General features: G+C 38.1%; 1 protein-coding gene across 1 annotated transcript in view; it reads left to right on the plus strand.

Annotated features, from left to right (window-relative positions):
• The window catches only part of Lgr4 (leucine rich repeat containing G protein-coupled receptor 4), a 93,127-nt gene that overhangs the window by 41,652 nt on the left and 28,598 nt on the right, over positions 1-22,877 (plus strand). Inside the window, exon 2 of the mRNA XM_026412270.2 lies at positions 5,802-5,873. Within this exon, the coding sequence (XP_026268055.2) occupies positions 5,802-5,873 (72 nt within the window). The remainder of the gene's footprint in view (positions 1-5,801; positions 5,874-22,877) is intronic.

The following is a 22,877-nucleotide window of genomic DNA, read 5'->3' on the forward strand; positions in this document are numbered from 1 at the left end:
AGAAGGAATGTGGGTATAGGTTATGGTAGACCATTTGCCTAGCAAATGGTTCAATCCCCAGTACTAGGTTAAAAAAATTGTTTTGCACATGAATAATCTTAGGAATCTTCAGAATTATGATTTCATACTTATAGAAAAATCATCTGTAAGGATACCCATAAAATATGGCAATGATTGTCTGTGGGTATTGATAATAGTAGATGGTTTCCTCCATATTATCAGTTTTTAAAAAAGCAATGAATATAGGTTACTTTTGCAATTATAAAATGTGGAGAGAAAAAGATGACTTGCTTAAAGGTATGAAATAGTGTCAGAAATTAAACTCTTAATAAGCTTTGGCTAGAAATTTGGTGATGAGAGATTTTTCCCTTCAGATTTGTTCCATTGGAGGCATTTTTCAAAATTAGTTTTAGTTTTTTTTTGTTGTTGTTGTTTTTGGTCACACTGTAGACATCTGTTAGCTGGAGACTGGCCTGAAATTTCTGGTTGATTACCAAAGACCCTGGAAAAGTCATTGGGAAAGGATTAGTTTTTGGTCATTATCAGCATGTGGTTTTTTTTTGAGCTTAAGGACACCATAACCATTTTCTTCTCCTAGAGAACCCCATGTTCCCTAAAACCTATATGTAATGTAGTGACTTTTTAATCTGCCAGGTAATATTTGAGATATAATCAGCAATATGGCATTAGTAGTACAGTTTTATCTAACACAAATAACAGGGCTTATTCAAATTAAGATAACACTGGGCCAGTCACAAGATAAAAAATGAAATAATTCTGTGGCAGAAGGCCCAGACCCTGAGAGGATGCAGTGACAGAGTCTGCCATGGTACACTCTGGGCTGTCTGCAAACAGGTTAGGCTCCCTTAGCAAGCATTTTACGGGGATTTTAAAAGGTGCCTTGTTGAAACATGATCTTTTCTCTGTAGATACTTCAGCATTCGTGAATTTTATGGGGCAAAAAGATGAGAGTTTAACCACTGGGGAGATTTGTCAGTTTTAATTAAACAATTGGATCCTTTAAATCTTCTTGTTGAAATCAGTGACGGCTGGTATTTGGGCATTCACGTCTGTACTCTTAGTTTTGATCTCCGTAGTAAAGATGAGAGTAGTATGCTGTGTAAGTATGAAATGCGGACCCATGCTCTGTACTCATTGGTGTATCTTGAGATCTAACTAAAGATATCTGTTATGAAAATAAATTTGTATAGAAAAAATTTCCCTCTACCCCACCTCACTAAGCAAAAGTTCTAGTTTTTATTCCCAGGGTTATCATTAAATTGCTTGAAATCATCCTATCTTTTTGAGACCAGATTCTATGGATTCTGTCTTTCCTCATCCTTCTAAAAATTTCCTGTAAAAATGTAATTTCTTCTTAAGAGTGCATGACTCTATCAATAACTGGGCTTTTTAAAAAAATTTTTAAATCAAGCATATGGATCTTGAAGGGCTCTTCCAACTTAAACTCTTTTAGCTCCTAGAGTTTCCTTTAGTATTTAGGAACAATTCTTTGCTGTAGTTCTTGTGCAGCATTTATAACTTCTCTTTATAAAAGTAATTTCTTTCTGGGAAGGTCACCAAAGCAGTATGCTCCCGAGCTTCCTCTTGGTCCTGTCTGACTACTGAATTCAGATGACTTCTAGGAATAATAGCAAAATAAGTAAATATCTACTACTTGGGATCTTATTATATGTGACTTGACATTTTCTGATCTTCACAGCAAATTTCAATATTCAGGTACTAGTGCTGCCACTTTACAAATGGAGAAGTCAGGGCTCAGGAAAGATGAACAGAATGCCAGTTCACACTGGTGAAGTGAATCCATACCTGTCTGGCTCTAAAGCCTGTACTAATTGTGCAAGTCCAGCTCGGAGGAAGGCCATCAACTCTTTTGAAATTGCCCTTCAGAGTTGTTTATGAGTTGGTCGTGCTCTGACCTTGTATGATTTTTGTTGTTTTGTTTTCTCTTATATTTATTTCTTGGTAGGAATCCAGAAAGGCGAATTGCTGGGTTTAATTACTGATGTCCCTAGTGAGATCACATTGCTCATGTGAATTTGAAGGTACTGATTTGTAGGACCATCTTCCAGCTGAAAATTTCCTAAGCAGCTTTCTTTTGCTGGTGTGTTCTTAACAATTTATGTGGCTCCTAAGTCCCCTCCATTTGTAATTGCTGGCACAGGGCTTCCATTTGTAAACTGTTACAGTTTAACTGATCACTCCCAACACCCTTTCTAACTTTTTATTTATGAAGTCTGAGTACCTTGGATTCTCTTGCGAGAGTTGGTGATGTCAGGTCTAGAATATACTCTTAAGACTGTCTGTAGGTTGTTTATCACCATTAGCCCTCATTATTTTAAATGAGTACCCACCCACCTTATACTCTGTAACCACATGTTTCCAGAGCTTCTCTGGAGATAATATCTTGTAGCATACCACCCCCCACAACACATACGTATTTTTTAGTTTATTCATAAATGTGTTGTAATTGAAGCCCAGAAGGTATGAGGGGAAACAGCTACAGAGAGATAACCTCTTGAGTGTATGAAATGTAGAAAATTTTGGAAATAAGTATTGCTGCAGTTTTGAAACAAAATCTGAATGTTTAACATGTATTAGTTTGTAAATATGGAATCCCACTAATTGCATTTAGAGTTCACAGCAAAACTACCTGTTATGTCTTGTTTCTCTGAGGAGAAAAAAATGAGAGTTATATATGTGTAAGTGTGTTTTTAAAAATTGGAATGCAGAGAATAGTGTGGTGTAAATTGTCTCTAATTATGTGTCTTTTTCTGGTGAGGCAATTAATCAGTTCTCCCTAGACCTTTTTCCTTATGAAGCAGTTAATCAGTTTTTCTGTTGCTGTGATACCTGAACTGAAGTGTGCCAAGCTTAGAGGAAACTACATGGAGTGCCTCATTTTGTAAAGCAATAAATTATTGTTGGATTTTTTTCTCCCTCCTTTATTGGCATGACTAAAAAGCACCAATATTGTGTGATATTTTGCAGAGTCATTGTTTGCTCATATCAGATTATTGCTTTGCCTTTCAATATAATTAAAAGTTTTGTTGTATACTCACGAATGATTTTATTGGTGAAGGCCAAGTGTGTTTCCAGCAGGAGTGACTCAGTGGTTTTATAAAGGAAAACTAATAGTCTCTACATTTTGCATTATAATAAATTGTTCAGAAACATTCCATAAAATGAACTTCATATATTTCATCAGAAAGGGTGTGCCCTTTTGTAAAAAAAAAACTTCAGAAAAAGGTGAATCATAGAAGAATGTAATGTCAGGCCAGAAAGCCCAACTAACCCACCTGCTCAGTTCCTTCATTTTACAGATGAGCAACTGAGGCCCAGGAACCCACTGTGTTTAGTGGTATGAGCTGCCCTGCTTTTTCTGATCCCTATTTTTGCTATTTCTCATGTATCTTGCCCAAGTACTTATGATAAATAAAGAAATCCTTCTTCCCTTCCCTAGATGTTGCTGGCTAAAATAATACTGGGGCCTGTTATTTAAAAATAACAAATCCTGCTGGGTGCAGTGACCCATGTCTACAATCCCAGCAGCTCCAGGGGCTGAGGCAGGAAGATCCCAAGTTCAACTTGGGATCAGCTTCAGCAACTTAGTGAGGCCCTAAGCAACTTAGCAAGACCTTGTCTCAAAATAAAAAATATAAAGGACTGGGGATGTGGCTCAGTGGTTAAGCACCCCTGGGCTCAATCCCTGATAACAAAACAAACAAAAACCTGGAGGAGCATATTAGTTTTGTTTTTCCTTTAAGTGATTTGAAGAACTTGAGTTGTTTTTCAGGATATAAAATTTTGGAATGCTTGTGGATCTATGTGGTCATAAGATTTATATAAAGGGAAGTTTTTTGCTCAGAGAAATTTTGTGAACTTGGGTTCCTTAATTGGTGAAAACAAATGGCCAGCTTTCCTTCCTTCCTTCTTTCTTTCCTTCCTTCCTTCTTTCTTTCCTTCCTTCCTTCCTTCCTTCCTTCCTTCCTTCCTTCCTTCCTTCCTTCTTTCCTTCCTTCCTTCCTTCCTTCCTTCCTTCCTTCCTTCCTTATCTGTCAAGCAAAAAGTACACTCCTGAGAATCATTGATGATTATGCCAAGCTCTTGGGGACACTATTCCTCCTGATTTTTTTTTTTTTTTTTTTTTTTTAGTACTAGGGTTTGAACTCAGGACTTTGTATGCATTCTACCACTGAACACGCATTTGCTTTTTACCTTGACTACCCCGGAAGAGAATCATAGGATTAAAAAAATAAATAAGTAAAGGCCCTTAGTTTGCAGTTAAGATCATGGTCTCTGGAGTTCTTATTTCCTGTTATATCACTTGTTGAATGGCCGTGGGGAGGTTATTTTACTGCAGTGAGCCTCAGTTTCCCCATTGGTAAAGTGAGTTTTTTTGTGCAGTCTTATCTTGGAGGATTTGCTCCATGTTACTGCCTGCTGTTCCTGCTGATTTCGTTCCTGCTATTACCAAGCGAAGAAGTTTTCCAGACCTGCTTTGGGAAAGGATATAAGAAGGGAAACCACATTCCACTTCTAAATTACTCATCTGTTGAAGTACTGAAGCTTTTTCCTTCTCAAAAAGATTTTACCTGCTAGGCACGGTGGCACACGCCTGAAATCCCAGCGGCTCAGGAGGCTGATCGCAGGAGGATCACAAGTTCGGAGCCAGCCTCAGCAACTTAGTGAGACCTTGTCTCAAAATAAAATATAAAAAATGGGTTGGGGATATGGTTAAGTGCCACTGGGTTCAATCCCAGGTACAAAAAGGAAGAAAGAAAAAAGAGAAGAATGATTTTACCTGACGGAATTGATGACAATAAATGTGTTACTGTTGTTAGCTGACTTCTGCCTCCTTTTATCAGTTCATATAATCTAGTAATGGAAACATTGCACATGTGAACTTTCATGGTGATTTATGCAAAATAATATTGGGGCCTGAGGGCTCAGCCACAGGACGGACGGACCCCAAATAAGATACAGCAGAAGCCAAAGAAGGCTGCTCAGCTGACCCAGTACATTCTGGGATCTTCCCTTTTGAGACTCCTTTAACCTGTCTTTCATGGTCTTGATAGGAAGTGGCATATGCAAGAGAAAGTCAATTCAAAAGCAGCTGCCAGGGAGGAGAGGGATGGTTAATAAAATATGTTTTGGCTGTTTGAACTAGTTAATTGTTAAGTTATATTGTTGAGTGAGTTCCCTCCTTTCTGCTGACACTCAGAGGGAAAACTGGAAATGGACTGCATACCTATCATGTATGCACTTGTCTTTAGCCTGCATCTGTTCATAGGCTAAAAATGAAATGTACTTACAACTCTTACCTGGAGGTCTTTTATAGGTTTTAAAGAAAATGTAACTGGGTGACAGCCAGGACATGCTTTTTTATCTTTGATACAGTAAACCCAGCAGCTACCCAAGACTGCAAATCTATTAGATCAAGTCCTACAGTATCTATTTGCTTATTTTGATTAGGTTCAATACTTTGATACAGCTACACTGGCTCACTAATAGTCTGAGACATTTTTTTCTAAGGACATTTGAAGAGGGAAATTCCAGTATCTGGGTATTTTTCTAAATTATAATTTAGACAAAAATTATAATAAAAGACTTAACTTTCTGTTTTTTCTGAGCTTTGCATTCTAAAGCCAAATTATGACCATTCCTCTTCTATGCCCCTCCCCTTTTGCTTCTTCACAAAATTTCAGCATGGAATTAGTTTTCTATCAGGTTAAATTATTTAACCACTTAGTTAACAATATTCTTAACTTTATGTTTTTCAGGGATATCAGTATGAACAACATCACACAATTACCAGAAGATGCATTTAAGAACTTTCCTTTTCTAGAAGAGCTGTAAGTATTACTTTGAGAAATGTTTGTGAATATTTTCACCACTATTCTCTTTGGGAGCTTTCACTACAGAGATACTAAGATTTCCTGTTGGGAACATTCACAAGCTTAGTTTCAGTGGGCTTTTTTTGCAAAGGAAATCATATTTTTCTAGGGGGAAACAAACTTGATTTTTTTAAAGCAGTATAATTACTGAAGTTATTTTTAAAAGCCAGAACCAAAAACTGCTATTTCTATAGGACCTTTTTGGCTACAATTATTATAACCACGAGTGCTGCAGTGACACAAGTTAATTATAGTGTTATCCTGAGATAACAAGGCTGCTGCATAATTACCATTGCTGCCAAAGGCATTGCTGTATGGGTAACAGAACCATAAAAAATAACAAAAGGTGTTTCAGGGTCATGATGCAACAGACAGCTCTGACAGCATGCGAGCAGAGAGCAGGAAACTGATTATAGAGCCCCTTGGTCATTTGCAGGTGACCTTTGGGGACGGGGTTGAAGGCATGGGACATTGGCCAGTTCCCTGGGAATACCTTTAAGTAGGTTTTTGAACTTGTCAGTTGCACTTCACATTTTTGATTAACAGTTTTCATTATGGAAAAAAAATTTGGCTTGTTCTAATCTCTATTTTGTTGCTTTCTGAACATGTTTTTGAAGTCAATAATCAAAAGACACACTTCTGATTTTCAAAAAAGTTGGAAAGTTTGTATTAGACTTTAAGAATCCTGGTGAAAAAACAAAATCAGACTTGGATCAAATTAATTAGGTTTTAGAGACCAAGTTAATGGAGGTAGTAAGGTGACAGTTTGGTACTAAGAACATCAGAAAGATGTAGCTCTGAAGGAATCTAAATTCATATTCAGATTGCATCATACATTCCGGCTATTGAGTATCAGATCCAAGTTAGTGAATGTCTCCTGTCTTATCTTGGCTTCTCCCTTAGAACTGAGAATAGGAACCAAATAAGATACGTAGATTGTACTCCCTGTTTCTCACAGAGTATTGAAATAGCAGTTAAGGATTTTAAAAAGTTAAGGAGAATTTTTTCTTCCCACACTACTTAGTTGAACGTAATGCTTCCATAGGAAAAATTGGAACAGAGATTATTTGTCACTTACAGGTTTGTGAGCTGGGTCAAATTACTTAGCCTGTCTCTGCGGAGTTTCTTTATTTATAAGGTGTGGATGATAATAATAATCCCTCCCTTATAGTATTCTGGTGAAGACAGAATGAATTAATGTATGTTAATTGTTTAGGACAGTACATGATACAGAATGTTGTGTAAATGCTATCTAATATTTATTTTATCATTTTAGAAATGCATTAAGAAAAACGGTGGAATATATATGAAGTGCCATCTTTGGGCAATAGAATTAGTTGTATTTTGTATTTTTGCCTTCTATAGTGAACATTAATTGCTTTGTAATAATGTTATTCTTGGTTAAATTTCTGAATAAAGTTAAAAAGGAGTGACCTGTCATTTGAAGCCTCCACTTTCACCCCCTAATCAAGCTTTATGATGCTTTCTCTCTTCCATTCTATTTCACATGTATTTTTAGGCTTTAGGATTAGTCTCTTTTTACAGAAGTAATTATGTAGTGAAAGGGCACTAACAATTGGTTATTCAGCCATTGTACAACCTCTGTGGGATGTGTGATGGACCAGACAGGGAATAGAGAAGTTCCTCTTGTTCTGGATGGGGTTCACTGTGTGCAGACCACCTTTGTTGATACCTTTGGTTGCCGGTTATCCTTTAAGGGATTTGCAGTGGGGACTTGGATATGGAGTCAGACCTGGCTAATCTCTGCATTGTGAAGTTCACATCTTGGATTTCATAAGATCTCAAATGACCAAGCATATGTCAACCTCATGAATTCTGTCAACCGAGACTTTTAATTGGAACCAAATTGAATTGGATTACTAGTTCTTTGTAGCTAGGTCATGTTCTCTCTCTATCCTATCACAGTAACAAAGTCCATGAAGCCAAGTTGGTATACCTTCTCCAAATATGGTATTGAATTTCCAAAATAAATTTAGTTAGGAAAGCTGAGTAATATTTTTAAAAAATCCAAAATAATTTTTAATACTCTGGCAAAACTTTAGGCATTCAAAAGAATTTATTTTCCATATTAATATACACATGGTAGAAGTCTGTTTTTTTCTTTATAAAACAGTGTAGTTGATTTTGACTTTCCCAGATGATGCTGCTATGACTATTGTAAAATCTCATAAACAGCATAACCATTTCATCCAGAATTCATCTGGAAGTCATTTAAGAGTGATTGTGAAGATGAATGCCCTGAAAAATGAGTGATTTGCTGAGGGCTTTTTTCCATGTTAGTTAATGAGGTGTTTTTTTTATAAAATGTGACTGAGTTTGGCCAAATTGGATATAGGGACCTAGAATGCTTGGTGCTTGGGATGGAATCACTTCTATCAGTATATAAGATGTGTGTGTGTGTGTGTGTGTGTGTGTGTGTGTGTGTGTATGTATGTGTGTGTGTGTGTGTATGTATGTGTGTGTGTGTATACACACACACACACTTTCAATAAACAGTGAATCCTACTTTCTGGCAGGTCTTGTGATAGGACTATGCTTGTGTCTGTATCCATGATACCTATCTGAAGAGTGGACAGCCTTCCTAGAGTGGCATTGTCCAGTACCATGGCCACTGGCTACAGATCACTATTCAAATTTAGGTTCAGGATAATTAAGATCAAATAAAATTATACTTCTACCAAGCTGGGTATGTTGGTACATGCCTGTAATCCCAGCAACTGGAGAGGCTAGGGCAGGAGAATCACAAATTTAAAGCCAACCTCAAGGCCTTAAGAGCAGTTTAGCAAGCTCTTAAGTAACTTAGTGAGACCCTATCTCAAAAATACAAAAAAATTAAAAAGGTCCGGGAGGTAGCTCAATGGTAAAAGGTCCCTAGGTTAAATCTCTAGTTTAAAACACACACACACACACACACACACACACACACACACACAGTTCCTTAGTTGAACCAGCCACATTTTACAAGGCTTTGTTTTCGGTTTTTTGTTTGTTTGTTTTATTTTATTTTATTTTTTTTTTGGTTTTGAGGATGTACCTAGGGCCTTGCTTGTTCTAGGCAAGCATTCTACTCATAAGCCACATTCCCCAGCCTCAAACTAGCCACATTTCAAGTGGTCAATAGCAACCTGTGGTTAGTGGCTACTATATTAGCACAGATACAGATAATTTCCATCATGGCAGAAAGTTTTATTGGATAACCTTGATCTAATGTTAAGGGCAAGATGAAACTAACACTTTGTGCATCATGGTGAGGAGGTGTTGCAGGGCAAGCAGAAGCCTAAAGCACTATGTTTACTTGAGACTGTAGGATTTGGGAAAGGCTTCCCAGAATAGCTTCCGCTGAGTCTTGCAGACACATAGGAATTAGCCAGATGAGTGTGGTGGTAAGGCTGCCCTGGGAAGAGCTCTAGCGTGTGCAAAGGCATGGAGGTAAAAGTATAAGGACATATTAAGTGGCTTGTTAGAGCAGGACTGACAGGCAAATCTAGAGAAGTGTCAGGAGACGAGGCAGATCATGAAGGAGCTGAAAAGTTTAAACTCTAACCTGAAGGAATTTAATTTGATAGGATGAGACTAGAATTTTTGCCTTGAATGACTGTATGCCATTTGATGAGACTGGGAACACAGAGAGCCAATCTGTTTGGAGCCCAAAGAATTCAATTTTATGAAGACATGGTGGTTAGTAGTAAGCGTATAGAGCTTTAGTACACGGAAGTCCTTTTTCACAACCATGAGGAAAGTTGCTTTTGCAAAGATAGAACTGAACTGTTTTAAGTTCATGTGCCTGATATTTCATTTTGCTGGAACAATGCTCTGAGAGAAGTGCATTTATTTTTAGAGATGTGTATTTATTCTTAGGGAAATATTTCATCCAACTTTTTCAATGTATGTGATATGTATTAGATAATATTGTTGTCAGTTTTATTTTTACATTTATTTTTGAAAGTTTTGTAGCTCACAAATATTACCCAGTGATCCTCACCCCCCCCCCAACCTGCCTTCTCTCCCTGGGAATATAAAAACAATAGATTCTGGCTGTAAATGCAATACATGAAAAGTTCTAAAGTCTTGGGAAAGTCTCTGGATTTTTGCACCTCACTTCACTAGTTTTTATAATGAGTCTCCTCACAGGACTACTTTTAAGAAGGTATGGAATGATATATATAAAAATGCTTTGTGACCTTAAAAATTTTCATGTGAGGGAAGGGAACTTTCACTGATTATTACAGACATGGCTATCTTTCTTCTTCTTGAAACATTTGGAGGAGAGGTGGTTTTGCCTCAGGGTAGGAACTGGAGTAGGTCAATATAGGTATCTCTTATGGTAATGTGAAAGGAAAGCCAGGATTTTTTGGAAGATATTCATTTTGCACTGGCAATATGTGTTGCATGATATGCTTTGACCACAAGTGTTTTGGTCTCTCCTTTAGACTTTTAAGGGCTTTGGGACCCATTTAAAGGGGCATGGCTGAAATATAGTTGTAAAAGTGATTTAGTTAGAAACAGAGGAAGGAATACAAACCAATTTTCCCTAGGCTGTCCTGAAAAGCCCTGTAGATACTACTGGGATGTGGCAATGGCAGTAGAAACCATCGTCAGTTTGGCACTCGGTCAGTTATTGTTTAACACACTCTATGACTGGGATAATTCCATTTGTTTCAAAACATAATTTGACTTTGGAAGACTTAACAATGCTGAAGTGAAACTTGGGTCTCTGAGCACAGAGTCAAGATTACTTTTCATTTTGGATCATCTTCAGGACAGTTCTAAGCAGTTCAAAAGGGAGCTCGTAAATAATTTGAACATGGAGGTTGTTTTTTGTTTTTGTGATATTGGAGATTGAACCCAGGGCCTTATGCCAGGCCAGTGCTTTACCATTGAGCTATATCCGCAGTCTTGATCAGGGAGGTTTAAAATCAAATACAAGATATATGACCACAGAGAGGATTTTCACTTCTCTAAAGCCTCCATGTTCACATTTGTAAATCCATAATAATAAAGCCTATTTCACAGGAGCTTTGTGAGCATTAAATTGAGTACTATGATAAGTTTTTAGCACATAAAGCACATAATAAACTCTTAATAAATGTTGGCTGCCCTTATACCTATTTTACCCTAAAGTAATTTCTCTTTGCCAGATTTGAACAATGTTCACTCTTAGCATTAGTTCAGGTAAAGACTATGAAAAAAAAGTTTTATGAATTTAAAATGAATTATTGTCAAATAGCCTTACTGGGTCAATTTAGAGATGGAGAAGTAGCTGACTAATGTTCTCTTCTAATATTGCACCACCAAGGAATTGTCTTTGCATCCAAACTAGTTTGACTCACTTAACCTTTACTCCCTTGGTGAAGCCTTCTAGATAAACTCCTGTTGACTTCATAAATTTCTCAGAAAAAGCAAAATAGTTCCTCAGTTGCCCTGGTGATGTTTGACAGTTAAAAGTGTTCTTTGGAAGCATTCTCTGGTTTCACTTTGTAGCCCTCTGGTAGGGTGACCCGGTTTTGGATATCTCTGCCCTTGCTGTTGGGATGTGCATAGTGAGGACATGGAGAGAGATTCCTTGTCTGATTCACTCATTTCCCTATAATGAGCCATTGGAGAGCTCTCAGATTAGAGTAAGGGAGAAATGGGAAGGCAGCTTGTACTAATTGGGTGCTGGATAGACCCTCCTAAAACATTTTTTTTGTTGTTGTTGGTTTGGTTTTAGCCCATAAAACTTCTTAAGCTGTCCTTATTCCCATTTTACTGATGAGGTTCCTGTGCATGTAGAGATTGAGGAAAGTCTAACTAGACCATTCATTAATTTGACAAACCTGTCAGGTAAAGCACTGTATTCAGTGTCGAATTAAATGAGGTTCTTGCCTTCAAGGGAGAAGAACAGTATATTCCAGCTAAGGGAGTTCAAAGGAGACGGGAAATTACTTCTAGCAAGAAAGATTAAAGAAGACCTCATCAAAGAGTTGGCATTTCTGGAGAGCCTTGAGGGGTGGTAGGAGTTATTCATAAGGAAATGTGCAAAGATGTGCAAAGGGGCATGAGCAAAGATAGGGAGACCGTCTGGGTAGTCAAAATATTAGATTTGGTTTGCTGTGTTGAGTCTTTGAAAGCAAGCTATGGGAAAGACCTGGAAAAGGAATTGGGGCCCAGACTCGGGACCTTTCTTGGCAGAATAATGGACTTTAAACTCTTGAGTGACGGTTGAAGTTTTTTTGAGGTAGGAGATAACTTGATCAGATATGGCCTTCAATAAATGCAATTTCATAGGAGCTTGGCGTTGAAAGAGGGCCAACAGATAAATGAAGAAGCCAATAGCTGTAGTCCAAGGGAGAATTATGAGAGTCTGAATTAGGGCAGACGAGAGGCAATGAGCGGAGGAAAGAATGCCAAAGGGTATATGGAAATAGGATTGAGAGCCTGTCTAAATAGGAAATAGGATTGTGACCTCAGTAACACTTAGAGACCACTAAGAGTTTGGTGAAGCCTTGACAAGATTAGAGACAATACAGAAAGAGGAATTTTTTTTTCCAGAAAAGAAGAGACCAGATATAGTTTTAAGTAGATTTGCTAAGTTTGAGTGCCATATGGGCAGGGACTTCTGGAAATACAGGGGTAGACTCCAGAAGAGAGATTAATGAACATAGATTATAGAATTAAGTATCATGGGCATGGATTTGGGAGTCTTTTATTTTGAGGTGATTACTGGAAACATTAAATTGACAAAGCTTGCCAAGGGAGAGAGGGTAGAAGAAAAGGGACGAAGGCCAAAGACAACTCCTTGGGAAGCACTTGAATCAGGGTGTGGGAAGAAGACCAAGTGCCAGAGGAGAACTAGGGCAGAACTCTGCCCCAGGAGCTCTGGGAGAAGAGTTTTGTTTCACAGAGGACTGAGGAATCTAAAGTGACATGCTGGAGAGAGATGTCTATGGCCAGGCATTGAAAAAAAGGTCTTGACTTCTTTAAATATTTTTTAGGATCATTTCAGTAGGGTTGTGTGAGTAACTTGGTGGGGGGAAGAAATTTGTCAAGAATCAGATATTTAAAGACTGTTATTTGGAGAGTGGAGAAAGCTTTAGGAATTCACTGAGTTTAAGAGACAGAAACCCAGCTGAGGCATAATAGAGGATTTCTTATTTCTTATAGAAGTATAAGGTCCAGAGGTGGAGTTGAGTTCAAATGATACTGGATCTCAGGGTTTTAAAAAGTTAGGGGAGTTTTCTCATGCTCTTCGTCTCTTAGCTTTGATTGTATCCACTTTGATTGTCTTTTTGCTTTATTCCCTTCTGTTGCAAATAGTTTGTCTCCTCATAGTAGGAAATATAACATTTAGAAGTACCAAGTACATCTTTGCATCTTGAGACCTCTGCCTGTCCTTGACCACTCTTTGTAGGATGCTGTGGGGTCTAACCTGGTTTGTGGATTCATCCTCAATAGAACTACTCAGACTGGAGAAATGATTCCCCTAAGAGAGCGAAAGAAACAAGAAGACATGTTGGGCAGAAAGAAAGCCCACTAGACGCTATTGACTGTGCACAGCTGTGGAAAATGTTTGTTAAATTGGGTCAATCTGAAATGAACAAAGACTTGTTGAAGAATAGTTAAGTTTCATTAAAAGACTAGATAATACAAATTGTAAATAGTGGTACCCAACTGGATACGTAATTTTGTCCTATAGTGCTCAGCCCAACAGTGGAGGGTAATGAAAGATGTGATGTAGTCAGAATTTAGGCTTCATAAATCAGAATTTAATAAGGGACTAGGGCAAATCAAGCAGGAGAATCAAGCAGTTCACTGTTAAAGTTTTTGACATGGTATTCAGAAAGTGTAGAGAGGCAAATAAAACCACAGTTTGTTGGTTCAATTATTTATTTAATCAAGGCTGATTATTTGTTCTTTGGCTAAATATAATTGTTGTTATAAGTTAATGACAATGTACTTGATTTTCTACTAGCATGATTAGGTTTTCCAGCAAGGAAATAGGTCAAGTCACTTTTTTCATATATTGTCCATTCTTTCTCAGGCTGTGCTTATTCTACACAATAGTTTAGGGTTTGTTCATCATTTTCCTCTGTTACTACTTATTAGTTTAGGCTGTATACATATTTCAAAGAAAATCATGTTGGAGATGGTGCGAGAAATGTTTGTATCATAGACACACTTGGCTTTCAAAAATTAATGATAAAATGCAAAAGTGCTTAATAAAAGCTTGGCTTATTTCTCAATATTATAAAGTTAATGGATGCTTAGTTTTAAAAATATGAATGTAGAAAGATATGGAAAAGAGAAGAAGGGTAACCACCCCTTATCTCACCACAGAGAGAGAACCAAGGATGTCATTTTGTTGAATATTCTTCCAGACAGTCTGAGTACATGTACAATTTTAAAAATAGAATCTTCTCACATATACCACTATAGTTTGTTTGTCATATTATAATGTTTCCATATTGATAGATCTAAGTTTTACCATCATTTAATGAATATGTAATATTTTATCATTTGGATGCTTCACATTTTACATAACCAATTTCTTACTGATCAGTATTTGTTTATTATTATACACTTGATCTTAGCCAAAAGGCTAAGAAGTGATGTTTATTTTGTAATTATAAACAGCACTTTTACAAATATTTTTAACCTACTAGTCTTTTTGTATTCATATTGTGTAGTTTTGGTTAACAGCTGAAGTGCTCTTCTCCTAAATTTGTTCATTAGGATTAGATTTGACCCTTTATGGTGGAAAATTCCAAATAACAGTGGCTTAAACACACAAAGCTTTGTTTTATTTGCATATATATATGAAATCTGCAGCTTGGTGACCAGGAACTACTATTGTGTGTCACAAAGTCAGCAGAGATGTAGATTTTGATATTCTGCTCTGCAGTTCTTTATGTAGAGCTTCCATGTCCAGATCACTATATGACTGTCCATTGCAGCTGTAGCTGTCAAAACCCAATTCTCAGCAATAAGAGGGATAAAGAAGGGAAGCAAGGGGGGGTAGGGAATATTTCCCAGCAGCTAGCTTTAAAGAACCCATTTTGAACGTACCATATAATACTTGTGCTTACAACTCATCGATAGAACAGTCACATGGCATAATTAACAGGGGATGCTGGGAAATAGGACCATTGAGTGGGCATATTGTTGTCTGTACTGAAATTAAGGTTCTATTGCTAGGTAAGAAAAGAAGAATGTTTATTGGTTAGGCAAATAATTAAGGAACTTTTAGCTTCAAGTAACAAAATGCAGTTCAAAGTGACTTGAATAGTAGGAAATGTATCATCTTGCATAACAAAGTAGTTGAACTGTTCTAGGGCTTATTCATGGAATGGCTTAGCCACATCATCTAGAACCCAAGTTTTCTCTTTCTTCCTTTTCTGCTGTCCCCAGTAAGTGCTGTATCATGTCTAGTGTCATTTCTCATAGTGTTTTCAGACAGGATGGTGTCCAGAAGAAGAGGGGAGTTAGCTAGTTTAGGCTGTATGCATATTTCAAAGAAAATCATGTCTCCTCATTGAGGGGGAAACTCTGATCTTTCCCCAAAATCCCCAGAAGACTTCTCTAGGATCATAGGTCTACCCAGAAACCAGTTACTGTAGTGAGACCACCATGATTGTTTAAAGCCAGTTGGTATTTATTCATGGAGCTGAGTTATGAGGAGGAGGGATATTTGAACAGACTCAGGTCTTCCAGAAAGGTGTGAATGAGTGATTAGTAGGTAACCAATCCTGTGTGCCACATTTTCTTTATACTGTTCACAGCTTACCCATTTTATACACTCTTCTTTGGTCTTTCTTTTCCAAATTCGTCTTGTAGTCTCTTTAGTCCTTATTCCTTCTCACTGGATTGTTTGCCTTGTTATTTTGTGCCCCAGTGTGGACTTGGCTTCTTGAGTTCATTGACTTTTCTCTAAAGGCAATGCTTATTGTCACAGTTCTGTATGACCTTGAGTGACAGTACATTTTTGTATGGTCACATTTTTTAACTTGAAATGGAAGGAGGGGTTAAGACAAAGGATTTCTTTTCATTTTGAATTTATTGATGCAAGAAACCTTATCAGCCTATATAAAAACTAAATTCCATTGAAGTTTATGATTAATGGATTGTCCTTATGTAGGAGAAAGGAGCTGGGTGTGGTGGCTCACATTGTTAATCCCAGGGATCTGGAGGCTGTGGCGGGAGGATTGCAAATTCCAGGCCAGCCTCAGCAACTTAGTGAGACTGTCTGAAAATAAAACTTTTAAGAAAGGGCAGTGGGGTTGGGGGGCTACTGGAGATATGTCAGAATACCCCTAGATTTAGTCCCCAGTACCATAAAATGAATGAATGAATGAGAAATATCCTGGGTAAGCTCAGTACTTCCTTTTTCATGCCTGTGACACTTGGCCTATGGTAGAAACTCAATAAATATTTGTTAGTTGATGTTAGTTGTAAAGTGTTTTAAAGCTGTGACATATCATTTCCTCCTATGGGTGGATATTGCATGTGCTTATTGCCAGAGGGAAATGATTAGATTGTTAGGATGACTTTGCTCAGGAATCTTAACTATTGCCAGGGTTTTTTATTTATTTTTTGATTCACTTCTAAAATAAAGTCTTCTATGGCCTACCATAACAGGAAGTGGGAGACACAAAGACCAGTTGGTACAGGTGGAACTTTATATTTCTTTGAATTAAATAAGGCTCTTTAATATATAGAAGAGTTCTAGATGGCCTGTATACCAAATTTTGGCAGGAACATATTTTTTTTTTGTTTAGCATTATTACTTTAGTTTCTGTGCATTTAAATAGAAATATATAATATGGTACATATATGAAATAATCTCCCCCCTTTTCTGCAAAGAAAGACTACCTTGGAAATAAATTTCCTTGATAAGGGTTTGTTAATACATGTATATTTTAAAAACATATTTTGTTTTCACATATACTTTCTTAAGAGTTGTATGGAGATGAAAAGGTTTTCTTGGTATGCAAAGAGATAGGGTAAGAAAGCAAAATGTTGCTAGTTAATCCAGGTCCACTTTGATCCACTGTATCAGATGAGATTTCACCCCAGTAGGAAGAATGTCCAAAGGGAACTAGGATGGATGCTATTTAGTTTTTGGCCTTCTTTATTTACTAAGAAAATAACCACATTCTTTGTGCCTCTTAAAATCAGTGGTAGAAAAAATAACACAAAACAGTGTTGTTCTACTTCTAGGACTTACATTATTTTATTTCTAGGATTTACATTAGAACTTTGGGTAAGCACTTAGAATAGAGAAACTATATTCTTTTTCCTTATCTGTTAAAAAACAAGAGGAAAACCCAAAACCAACACACATACTTACACACACACACACACACACACACACATGCACATGTACACACAAAGAATGTATGATGATAAGCTTGCCAGCCTATGGCAACAGGATTGTTTTAAGGGTCAATATAATAGGATAATGAAAATGCAAATGCTAGGCAAATATTCATATTTTTATTATCTGTATTAATACAAATAACTCTAAATGGGAAGCAGTATACCTCTTGAAGTCTTTGTTTTTGGTATAGTTCTGAGCACACAGTAGGCCTTCCCATGTAAATTAGCATATGGCTTAGGATTTATAATAGAAGTACATGTAATTTATAATAGAAGTACATATAATAGAAGAGCATTTTGCTCTTGAAAACAGTTATCAAATTTTTGGATCCTGATGATTTCAAAGTATATTTAGCAAAATTACGTCACTCACCTCCTGTTAAATGCTTTCCTGTAGCCCTACTTGTCAGGTTCAGTTTGGGAACTGCCTTCTCTGAGGGAAGCATCGTCACGGGCTGGTGGTTGTGCCTGTTGTGCTTTGCAGGTAGCATGACGCTGTGGCTATCCACCCACTTGAGGGAATTTAATGGCATCACAGAAGAGGCAGCCCAGACGTGTTTGGGTATGATCTATGATACTTTTATGTGCGTGGCTTCAAAGTAAGTATAGAAGGAAACAGCCAGGGAGGAGAAGAGGACATTGCTGAGGGGTAGATAAATGTTGATTAGAGAGAAGGGCGGTGCCCAGAGTTCTTTTCAGTCAGGATTTGACAATATAGCACAATGCCAATCCATCTTGTAGTCACCTCTGCAAAATGAAGGTGAGCACACAGGGTGGATGGGAAACTGTATAACCTACTGCCAGCCTCTCCATAATGTGATAGGGAAGTTGTCAGCTGTGAAGCTCTCTATTGTTTGTGTGCAAGGCATGTCTCCTGCCTTCCTGTGGCCTGCCTTTGCCTCTCCTCCCCATGTCTCCTTACAACAGCTGCTGGGAGCTACTGAGCTCCCATCTGCTTTTTCCCAACTCAGTACATACATCTAGTCAGTACTTATATTGTCTTCCTCACTCCCCTAATTCTTGGCTAGAATTCCAACCAAAAGGCTTCAATGAAAGTTATGTAACAGACCAGGAAAAAAAGAAAGAAAAAACAACCAAATTCAGACATTTCTCAGACTAGTGGTGTATTCTCTGTTTTATCCTTGCCTCTTCTTTCAGTCGCTCCCTGGTGAAGAAATCACGGCTCTGTTGTGTTCATTTCATGAGGATATTAGCTCTCTGACCCAGATTATCTTCTGAAATGTGGCTTACTCACTCATATCCACCAGTGACCAGTGTCCTGTGTTTAACCAGCACAGGTTCTGCTTTTTCCCTACAGGAGGGATGACCCATAGAGCATTTCATGTAGTGTATACCTTATACTACCTGAGGATATAATTAAAAATTCTTGCTTCTCAAAGAGCTTATCCTAGAAGGAACCCCTAAGGTGAATCCATAGTTCTTATGAATAATAAACGTTCAGTTTCATACAGACATTATGCCCAGAGCTGCTTATATCGCGTTTCCTGTCATGGTTCCCAATCCAGTGGGCCAGTGAGAATCTAGTGGATTGCTACTCCCCTTTCCTCCACCCTTGCCTTCTCTGGTCTTTCTCTATCATTGCCCTCTTTGCTTCTGGGACTATTGTAGCAAGCAGAGTAAAAAGGATTTGTGTTAAAGTAGACTGTGTCACCATCTGAAGTCCCATTAGAGTTATTTCAATTCTGCATGATCATGTGCAGAGTACCAACTGTCTTGAGATACTACTGTTGATGTAGACTGGTGTTTCCATGTTTAATTCCTTCCTTACCTCTCCTTTAAAAACAAAATCCTTCCAGCATATGCTGAGAGAAAGTTGTTGCTCTAGCATTTGATACTTTAAAATCTAGTCCTAAGCAGAGTCCCAGTGAGAGGTGCTATGCCTGGACATCAGCGATCTTGTTCTCACCCTCCTGGCACCAGTTGTCTTTGGCAATGGGAAGGATGGCACTGTTGGTCTGTTGGGAATTTCTTCATAATTGCAGGTCAAAGGTCCTAAAGCATGGGTGTGTTATGTTGGCTTTGGTCTGTGGGGTGAAGGCTATTGATACTCAAACAAGGCTATTAACTTGCCCAAGTTCACTCTGCTCCACCTCTTCTCTCTGGGGATTAATTTCCCAGTCTCTTAGAGACACCCCAGAGGCATCTCAGTTCAGGAGGAAGTTGACAGACAGTCACCATCCAGAAAAGAACTGGAGTGCTGGTTCTCCTACTCTTCCCCTGTGTGACTCTTGCTAAGTCACCTAGACTCTTGGGTAGCATGGTTGTTGTCATGAGATGATTAGAATTAGAGAATGTCTATGTACCTACTGTGCCTTATGGTGTCTGTAACCTACTGTGGGCTCATAGTTATTTTTGTGTGTGTGTGTTTTTTTTCCCTTCCAAAGATTTTATGACTTTGTCCCTAATGCTGCTATTTATTCACTTTGCTCTTTCCTGGATCCAAACTTTTAGACATGAAACATCCCCATGGTCTACTATAAGAAGTACTGGCTCATAAAACAAACAAAATATTAACAAGGCTCTGGAGGTTGCAGTTGCTGAAGCTGCAGAACCCTTACCAAACTGCTGTTTATTGTTCATGAAACATGGCAGTTTGGTAAACTTAGGTAGATAAAGTCCGAAGGCTCCAGCATGTTATGTTTACCCTTGTAAGAAAGTAATCAAAGTAGTGTGTCCTCTTGTGGAGCATTAGAGTTGGCTTGCCTTTCAGGATAAGCCTCATGCAGAGAGCTCATTTTGTCATTTATATTAACGATAAGTAGAAGAGAAAGAGAATGCTTTTTGAAGTTACTTTAGTTTTCCCATGGTTTACAAGGGGACAGAGATTTGGAGAAAGGAAGCAAATATTTTGGCTAATGTGGTTAAACAGTCTTTTTTGTTGACAAGTTTAGATAATCAGGTGTTCTGCATTTTGCCACTTCCTTTCTTACTTTATAAAATACTCTTTTTCATGAGCTCAGCACAATACGCTGAACTCCTCATGGAAAGCCTGTAGACATTAAAAACTGTTTAGAGACAAAAAGATAAGAATCCTGGAAAGCCTCAGTCTGTTTATAGTATTTCTTTTTGGCTGGACTCTAGCATTTTAACACTGGTCTTTCTGACAACTAGGAGAAGCAGAGTCACATAACTACTTAGGGCCCCGAGAGAAGATGACTACTGCCTCCTAAGCCCCTTATGTTGTGATTTGGTCTTTTAAAATGAGACCTCTGTGTTATAGCTGGAAGCATTATCATTTGAATTTGATGAGTGAGCTTGGGGTGTAGAAATCTTGAGAATGCTTGTACTGGGCATGCACCAAGGTAGTCTGCAGGATTCTGTGGCATTAACATAGTGAACATTTTCTAGGAGGAACTTCTGAGAAAGTGGTTTTTGCTGATGAGTTGACATTGATGGGTGTACCAAATGTGTGAGATCCTTGCCCTGTTCATGGAAGCCTTTGTACTTGGCCTGCAAGACTAGTATATGCAAGGAACAACCAGTTGAAAGAAAGTAGCCTACCACCAAGTTCATTTATGTACTCCTAAGTATTTACAAATAAGGCATGCTTGTAAGAACTGACATTTTCAAGGAAAATAGCATTGCAGTTGGGGATTTAAGGGTGAAAAATGAAGTTGCTAGGTGAAGTCGTTAAGAGGTATGGAGGTAAAGCTGGCTGGTTTAGAACCAAAAGGATTTGCCAAGGAGAACTTTTTACATGGAAGCACTGAACGGTTTCTTCAATCTCTTGTTTTATATACAGTGAACTCTGGGAGATACAAGGCCAAGAGACTTTTTAAAAAGTCAACTGAAGCCAGGCTCAATGGTGCATACCTGTAATCCTAGTGGCTCTGGAAGCTGAGGCAGGAGGATCACTAGTTCAAAGCTAGCCTCAGCAAAAGTGAGGCACCGAGCAACTCAGTGAGACTCTGTCTCTCTATAAAATATAAAATAGGGCTGGGGATGTGGCTCAGTGGTCGAGTGCCCCTGAGTTTAATCCCTGGTCCACCCCCCCCAAAAAAAAAGTCAACTGAGGCAGAGTAAAACTTTTAAGAGTTTGAGCAAACAATAATTCATGAATTGGGCAGCTGCAAACCAGAAGTGGCTCCATAACTTTACCAAGAGAATGCCAGGGAAAAGATTTTACTGAACAAAAGAAAATATTTGGTGGATTTTGGTTAGGCAGTTGCCTTATAAGTTTGTTGGCTGCTCTTGATTGGTTGGACTTTAGGACTGTTTTGGGGGGTTTTGTTTGTTTGTTTTGTTTTGTTTTAATGTAGGCATTTACAAGAAATAGTTCAAGTTTTGCTTATGTTTGCAAATTGAGGAAGGTTTTTGTCACTTAGGAAGGCTAACTGACTTTATCTGCCGATTCCTTGGGCCCACTCTCCTTTTTAATTTCATTAACATGGCAGATGGTATGAAGAAACGCATTGTGAAACCTCAATTATGAGAAGCCATGAAAGATATTGGGGAGCAAAACTGATCAAACTGTGTGACAGACATGTATGAATATGCCACAGTGAAATTTACCACTCTGTATAATTAGTATTCTTACACACACACACACACACACACACACACACACACACACACCGGTATGAGGGTATTAAGTATAGCACTCAGATGCTAGAATGTCCTATGAGAAACAAAGTGCATGGTGAGTCTAGGTAGTGAACCCTGTGCTTAACTTGCAGTGTTGCCTGAGAATTCGGCATTGTTTTTCCTTGGTCTTGAAGAAATCATTCAGCATGTTTACATTTTTTGATTTCTAAGTTGCTTCACTCCATCTCCCATCTTCAGTATATACATCTATGCTAACAACTTTGTTAATGCTAGGGGAAAAGCAGTTCTTATCCTTCCTGAGGCTATTTGCGTTTTTTACTGGGTCAAAGCTTCAAGACAAAGAGAGTTTCAGACTTCATCCACTTCAAGTTTTAGGACTGGCAGAGGATCCTTCCTTGGGTTCGTGGTAAAAGGGTGTGTGAGTGCAACAGATTGGAAAAGGGAACCTGTAGTCTAAGGAGAGGATGTTGTATGCCTGGCCTCGAATTTGCAATTCTCCTGCCTCAGCCTCCCAAGTAGTGGGGATTACAGGCAGGCATCATCATGCCCTGCCCAAAGGAGGGATTTTAAAGGGGTACTTCATGACTGTGTGGTCCTAAGATATGAAAGGAGAGAGTTTTTTTTTTTTTTTTTTTTTAAGTTGCTTAAAGTTGCTGTTACTGAATCTACCTGTTTGAGAAACTATCCTGACAGAACTAAGAAACTGAGAATCCTGTTTTTGATTATAGGGACATTCAACTATCCCTTTTAAGTACATGCTTGGAAACCATTTTCTTCATTTAACCTGTTTATAAGTGACTTAAGTGAGTTGCTGCACTGTTTCTAGCATTTTCTTCCTAAGGCCTTCTGTTCAACTTTTCTTCCTATTTCTCTGTCTGTGGCAATGAGAGGAAAAGTGAGTCTCTGAATTATGTGCTCAGATTTCTTACAAAAGGACCCAAAGAATTCCTGTCTTTCCTTACTCTACCCTTACCTCCACTGAAATTTGCCATTTCAAAAAAATTTTTTAAGAAAATATTT

The sequence above is a fragment of the Urocitellus parryii genome, chromosome 4 (assembly GCF_045843805.1).
Source record: "Urocitellus parryii isolate mUroPar1 chromosome 4, mUroPar1.hap1, whole genome shotgun sequence".
NCBI lineage: Eukaryota > Metazoa > Chordata > Mammalia > Rodentia > Sciuridae > Urocitellus > Urocitellus parryii.